The sequence below is a fragment of the Lytechinus pictus genome, chromosome 18 (assembly GCF_037042905.1).
Source record: "Lytechinus pictus isolate F3 Inbred chromosome 18, Lp3.0, whole genome shotgun sequence".
In the NCBI taxonomy this organism is placed as follows: Eukaryota; Metazoa; Echinodermata; class Echinoidea; order Temnopleuroida; family Toxopneustidae; genus Lytechinus; species Lytechinus pictus.
This window is the reverse complement of record NC_087262.1, coordinates 19655649-19663296: the sequence shown is the minus strand read 5'-3', so window position 1 is coordinate 19663296 and position 7648 is coordinate 19655649. Positions and strand designations below refer to the sequence as shown.

The 7648-nt window shown below is 36.3% G+C and overlaps 1 protein-coding gene across 2 annotated transcripts; it reads right to left on the bottom strand.

Moving 5' to 3' along the window:
* Positions 1-1221: 1221 nt before the first annotated feature.
* LOC129282147 (dickkopf-related protein 1-like) lies at positions 1222-6136 on the bottom strand. 2 transcript variants are annotated; one of them, XR_010296465.1, is made up of 3 exons: positions 5874-6136; positions 2334-5393; positions 1222-1950 (listed from the first exon to the last, which is right to left on the bottom strand). XR_010296465.1 is itself a non-coding variant. In XM_054918075.2 (2 exons), exons 1-2 carry the CDS (start codon positions 6025-6027, stop codon positions 4840-4842), a joined length of 708 nt encoding a protein of 235 aa, XP_054774050.2. In that variant the 5' UTR covers positions 6028-6136; the 3' UTR covers positions 1222-4839. The 2 variants fall into 2 exon arrangements, 1 of the variants encoding a protein (XP_054774050.2); XM_054918075.2 differs by having other exon boundaries at positions 1222-5393.
* Between the last annotated feature and the right edge of the window lie 1512 nt (positions 6137-7648).

The window sequence follows — 7648 nt, the reverse complement described above, 5'->3', positions numbered from 1 at the left end:
AAATTCGCAAAGAGCGCGGGGACGTAACACCACTCACTACGAAGCATTGGCGTTCTTATACCCCGTGTTCGCGTTAATCAAAGGAATAGATAGTTTTCGCATCTACTACGGGGAAACTCTTTATAACGCATCGATTCCTTTGAAAATGTAATCAAAATCACATGGGAGAGCTAAAAGGCTTTTGTCGTAAGTTGGTGGACTGGGACATTAGATCGTCCAAAGACTTGCACCGGACGAACAATTGCAAATATGTCGTTGTCCAAAGTCAAGAGATTCCGATGCTGTCCCTGTCCACTATTTTACGACAAAAGACTGTCAGCTCTGATTTGACTTGCATTTTTCAAAGGAATTGGTGCGTTGTAGAGTTTCCCCGTAGTAAATGCGAAAAGTCAGGATCATATTGCGACGCGCTGTAAAACCTGCCAAATTTGTGAGAAGACGACGCCAACAGCACTCGTAATCGTACCAGGTTTCGTCATATTTCGAGATGAGTTAAAACCACAAAAGGGATTATTCTCCAAGCAAATTACTCTCTGACTCAGTTTAGAGTGAATAATTGTCAATACAGAAAGGATTAGAGGCGAGGCTTGTGTTCTCCTCTTTTAAACATGTTAAAGATATTTATGAAACTTCAATTATTGTTTAAATCAAAAGATTTATATAGTATAGCCAAATCCAAATGTGATATCAATCTTTTCCAAATTAATGTTCGCCTTTTTACCATCGCGAAAACCTTGACTGTATACAAAACTGTTTTTGAATGATTTACACCGCCATGGTAAAAAGGCGAACATTAATGTTGAAAAGGTTGATATCACATTCGAATTTGGCTACTATATAAATCTTTTGATTTAAACAATAATTGAAGTTTCATAAATATCTTTAACATGTTTTAAAAAGAGGAGAATACAAGCCTCGCCTCTAATCCATATTAATAAATAATGTACTCAAACATGTATTGCAATTCCACAAAAACGCAGTAGACTTGATATCAATAGTTTTCTTTGAAAAAAAATGAGAACATGGTCGAAATCTCAAACATTCTTTGAATGACAAGAACTGTTGTTCATATCGCGCAAGAGCAACAAGGTGGGTGTAAATCTATAGTCAAAATGTGATTAATATGTCAGCAGTGAAACGACATGATTTTCTCGTTAAATACAGTCATTTTTTTCCGAATCGCGCCCACTGAATGCCGAAAAGGTATATAATTTTTTTTTTCTGTCATTGGAAATGATATTAGTTTGCAATTTCAATATATGTCATTAGTCCGATGGGGGATATCAAAACCATTTTTTTAAATTTCATATGTCGTTTAACTTAGATTAATTATAAAATGTGTCACACTTCAACTATTTCATTTTGAACCAAAAAGGGATCAGGATATAAACGTTATCCATGAATTTCAGGGTAAATTGGTGACGAAATTTAGGGTGTGGTCGATTAACGCACAGCGTTGGCAGCGAAAAGTAACCTTTCGGAAAACAAATATTCATTTTTTTTTTAAAAGAAAACCCACATCAAATGCAACTCCAAACTTCGAATTTTCATTCACTGAATTATTATGAAAATAAACCCCAGCGATCAATCTCAATTATTTTTTTAAACGTCACATTACAAAATATTGAATTATGGGTTAGGTATAATGGCGATGTGAAATTTAAAAGCATGGATCGGAGACTAACACGAATAATTTTCACGGTGAAGGGTGTGGCTAGGGGAAGCTATTAAAATCTTTAGCCGAGTCCTGAAGCCAACTTTTCTGAAACAAAGAAAAGGGAAAAGGCCACTGCCAAGGTGATAATGACAAGAAATAGATATTTCCGATGCCATTAAATCATCACTTTTCACCTCTTTTTGCTTGCAATTCGTGTCCAATAACTATTAATGTAATAGCTTTTCATTGCAATCATGGTCAATAAAGTGTTCCTAACCACAATTGCTCAGTCGCTTAAAGGTATTGTTTAACTTTGTGAGCAGCCGATTTAAAAAATTCTCAAACCAAGATGAAACATGTGTACAAGTGCATGTATTAGAACTAATAAACCCTGAAAACAACCATTATTGAGAATGAAAAGCTAAAACTACAACGCAAACCCCGATTTTGTAAATAGGCGTCTTATAGACGCCTAAATAGTACACATAAGTGTATGGGATGAAATTAAGATGGTGTTTTCGGTCACTTTATATTTCAATTTTTGAAGCACTAAATAATTATTTTCGAACGCAATTTTTTCTGGGCTTCATTTTTTGTAACATTTCACAGACACAGGTGACAAGTGTGACCTTCTAGCTCAGATTTTTAAAAAGTCAAAACAATGTTAACCAATCACTTTAACCCATTCTAAGCGATGTATCATCGTCACATTAAATCGTTACCCTTTCGTGATTTTACATTGTTTCATGAACGTAAGACAAGCACAAAAAACACCGTATTCACTTTTTCAATGCAAAACTTAAAATAAACAAAATATACTTTTTGAAATAATCTAACAATAACTTGAAAATATCAGACTGTTGAACGGGAAATTAACCTCGGCAGTAGATGCAAACAAGGAAAGTGTGATTCTCTGATTATGATGATTGAGAACAAATGATAGATTTATATCTTCTGATAAACCAGGTTGAGAAAAACAAACACATCTAACAAAAACTAAACAATTCTAACAATAGCAATGAAAATTTGAAAGGGTTCGACGCAACGGTGTCACTTTCAATAATTGTTCTAGGATCTTTACACAGAACGACTAACTCGGTCTCCATCGAGACTGACATCGTCTAGAAAATATAAATAACTAAAGCGTTAAATAAAATCATAACAAGAGTTAGCGTTCTAACAGTCTAACAAATATTACGAATGATATGATATTTAAGATAAGTACATGCTTTAAGCATGTAGAACAGCCTCATGTCTATGTAATTATATCAGCTTGTTAGAAAGTACATAAATAGAAAAAAAACCATAAAAATGTGTTACTAAAGCTCTTATTGGAATCATAAATAGTTTTTTTTCGAAAAACCATAAGCAGATTCGTTCCAATATGATGTTAACATCGATATAGAAATATTTTACCCGTGTTATTTACAAAAAGAAAAATAATACATATGCTCATATAATAGGTTAACTCTATATTGCTCCACAACAATACGAAATCAAACTTATAATTACTGTCGGATCGGATACAACATGTTCAAGTAATCACGTGACAGTTACATCACCTGACACGACGTCACGTGAGATCAATAAAGAGAGATCACATGATTGATGCTGTTACGTCACACACTGGTCATCCATGTCACATAATTAGTTTAACCTGTGCAATGACTAAAACGCCAATAACAAATATTAATATCTGAATACGTATTTGAATCAACTTCTGTAAACTTGAATATTAAAGGTTAATGTCATATTTCCTTTTCCTTGATGCACAAGATCTTTCATCACATTCTACATTGATAAATGCAAAATGTCTCAATTGTACAAGGGACGTCCATCTTGCTTTTAGCATGTTTACAAAGACGTTGAAAATAAGGAGAAAAATATCAATGAAAGTTCGAGGAAAATAGAAAACTAAGGATAAAAAAAGTTAAGAATTTTTCTAGTTTCAATTATCATGATGATACTTTGGAGCTGCTTTTCCATACGACGATTCACTGTTACTGTGTGACCAATACAGAAAACCACAAACTATGCTGGGCATCAAAATACAGTTTCTGACAATTTGCTCGTTCACGTTTCCCTGAAAAGGGATCGACTGATTAACAATAAATCATTAAGAATGCAATTTATGGAATTAAAGTACGTGATATTAAGGGGGAGCAGCTCTAAAGTAACATCATAACCTTATTATCTATTGAGTTCCGTTAAACTTTGATCGATATATTAATCTCTCATTTTCTGCTTTTATTAAAGAATGCAAACTTGACGCAGAGACTGACTTCCCTATAGCCAATGATAGTTATGTATCTCACAATAATCTATCAAACAATCTGAATACGAAAATGCATTTTCATATTCATTAATATTCGCATTTTCACATGTTGAATGCCTAGACATATTTTGTGACCTTTGATATTTAACTGTAAGAAAAAAAAACCCGCTGAAATGCTCCATATAGAATATTTAACCATAGAAAATGACGTGTTCTTTCACCAAGGTATGAGAAGTGACAAGTTTTCGTTTCAAAATGGAAGACAAGTACTTTTAACATAATAGATTCAGACTATTGCATCTAGCATGTTAAAGGTGTTTATCCACCTATTACCTATTGGGAGTGAGGTCAGTGTTTGGCCATTTAGAAATGACAATTTAACTCTTCACACTTCGGGTTTTCAAAGTAAACGTAATACCAGATTTTGCTTTCGTTTTTGAAAGGTCATGTTGGACCTCCAATTTATACATCGCAACATGTCCCATGTATTATCAATTTAGTTAAACAGATACCATGATTTGGCTCATCATGACCGACAAACGATTCTCTTATAACTCGCTTGTTTAATCCATCCCACACCAATCATAGTTTTATCTATATTTTCATGAAGTGGAACGATCCACCGAGATATTTGTGTGGCGACACCACCGCTTGAGGAGATTTTAAAGAGCGGCGACAGACAGGGAGAGTTCGGCAGTGCAACGGCTTCATCAAGGAGTAAGGTTTACTTTTCCAATTAGCATGTCTGACTGTCCCGACTCATCGTCAAAGGTCTGGCGCCCGTACTATGATTGTCTTCCTCATCATATTGTGATTATCCTCTCATCATTTTGCGCAAGATGCTCATCATACCATTTGCATCTCACCATCTTGCTACCTCGTCAAGTCATCGTAAGGATCATAGCGATCATAATACAGTTAACTGACTTGCCTCAATATCGGTTTGTTCCGTACGCGTAATTTCGGTTGTGTCCCTGTACGCCGTGCCTTTCAATTTCGCCGGCGGCCGCCCCAAAGGCATTATCCACCGCTCGCCTCTACTAGCGAGGTCGAAGAGCTTCTCGCCTGATTCCGCCGAAAGGTAGCCGAGAAGATCGCCGTCGTTCTTGCTTGGAAGCGGCCTGATCTTTTCGACAGGAAGTGATAATAATCTTTCTCGCTGTGCTGAGGTTTCATCCCGCAAAGCGCCCTCTGCGCCATCCCGTTCTGTGCTTGTGCCACTCGATCGGTGTTTGACGGCTTGACAGACGTGGAGACGTCGTTGGGCAACAGAATCTCTCTTGCAGGAAAGACCTTCTGAACATTCACATCGTTGGAATACGTCGGTGAGACGGTCCCTCTTTTTGGTACAGATATCACCCTCTTCCAACATGGGCTTACAGATCTTGGACCAGAGATGCTGAGCACAGCACAAACCATCCTCGCACTGTACCGACGAAGAACACTGCTCACCCTCACGAGCTGTCCAGAAAATAAAAATCAAAAGAAATTGATTCATCAGGAGAATAGAAATTGAGCTTGGAGGATTGTACGGCTCATTTCGTTTGGTAAACCAATTCATCATTCGATTCTGCAACTTACACATACTTTGTAAATCATGAATACAATAACACTCGGGTTCTAGGATTAATCCTATGATTCCTATTTTTTCATCATGTAACCAAGCTACATGAAACATAAGCTCCAAATTGCCCAATCCGATCTCTTATCTTTCGTATTAAACATGACTCATTTCCAAGTAATGCATTAAAATGAATTCGAAACTAAAGGGGTTGTCGAAATGGAATTATGCCAATGCAGCCTTACTCTATTAGTGACCGATACGGTCAGTTAAAATCAATGAATTTATCATTTTTATTTTTGATTCTCAAACACATCAAAATTCAAAGAAACTGCCCCAGACAACCGCAATGGTAAATGAAATCAAGAAACATTCTCTACCTTTTCTCAGTTTGTACTTGGTGTCTTGGATAAAGCTCTCCTCTTCTTCCACCTCCGATTCGAAGTTCTGCACGGCGGTGTTATATGCCTCGTCGAAACGGAACTGGTGGGGGATGCAGCGGCCTTCTACACACGTGTTTCCTTGACAACACATCTTGTTGCTATGGCAGCGACGATGCGATTTTCTGCACTTGAGACATGATTTGTGGCCCTCGCCGCTGTGGCAGTAGTACTTGTATGGACACTCCCTGTCTGTTTCACATAAGACCTGTAATGATAAAGAGAGTTTTGTTTAAGAAGAAAATAAATTCTCTACATAACTGTTAAAAAATCAAACATGTTTAAAATCAATATGCATTGGTTTAGGTTATAAGGTTGAAGTCATTTTGAACCCTTAACGATAACAACACAACTAAATATGGTTTGTCATGGTTTACCAATATTTACTGCGCTTATTTAGTGTCTGCCATACCTCTTCACATAAAAAATATCTTTAAAAATAGCGACTTATTTTCACTTGTATTATGTTTAATTATCTATTTATTTCTACAACCATGAACATTCCATCAACGGGGGTTTAATAATGTGAGCAACAAGAAATAAAATGTCACGCAATTGCCAACAAACTCCAATAAAACACTTCAGACCTTGACTTAAAATTAGGTTTAAGATGAGGAGGGTTTCTGCTTCATGTTTAATAATATGGATAGTTATAGAATAGTTCATGTTTGACGTTGAACGTTTCGTTTACACTTAGTGGTAGCCTCTGAAACAAACACGCTTTATACACGTCGACATGATACCGGAAATCATAATTCAATTCGATGTCATATTTTGTTACAATCACTCTCCACGAAAGGGGGGCAAAGCGGGAGGGGTTGAAAGAGAAGATGATAGACAAACTAAACAAGGGCAGATAAGATAATCACATCCCTCCAATCAGTGGATATGATGAAGGGTACGAGAGAGAGAGGGGGAGATCGGAGAGAGCGAGTTCAGAGATGACGTAAAATTGGATCGTGAAATATGACTTTTACTGCAGATTTTATTCGCGTAAAAGCAACACATAAAATGTTATATTTATTGTTCGTACACTTAACTATGATCGAACGTCGTAAATCTGTCACTTGTCGAAACTGCAAAGACATAAAATGAGGCTATGGAACGTGGAAACGTAATATTTAATCACATAATAACCCGAGGTACGCTTCAAACGGCTTTTCGCTCAGTCCTAAATAATGGTTTCCTAAAGGATATCTGTACAGGTTTACAAGAAATTTGACAAGGAATTTCAAATGAGAATTGACCTTTAATATTTTCACGAGCTCTCAAAAGTAGTCAAATGTGAATATCATGTTATCAACCACCGCCTTGTGATCCGAAATGTTGTGAAAAAAAGTTCAATTACAAATGCAAACTATGCAAATTACGAATGCAACTCTAAAATCACGATATATTCTTAGACGAGGATTCATAGTAAATTAATAAAGCAAATTTTGTTACATTTAAATGAAAATATCAAATGGCATTAAAAGTTTAAGTCGGAATCTAAGTACAAACGTTGCAGACAAAATTATTGGATAATCGCGTGTGAGAGAGCAAAAAGGTATTTAGGCCCACACGTATACATTCATTAAGATATAACAGTCAAATAGCGGAAGGGCTTCAAAACAACGATTGAATACAGATGACGAGAACGGAATAGGAGCAGCCAAGTTCCCTCTGATGATTTACAGCATCTTGTGAGTGGAACCAAAATTTGTGTTCCATCAAAC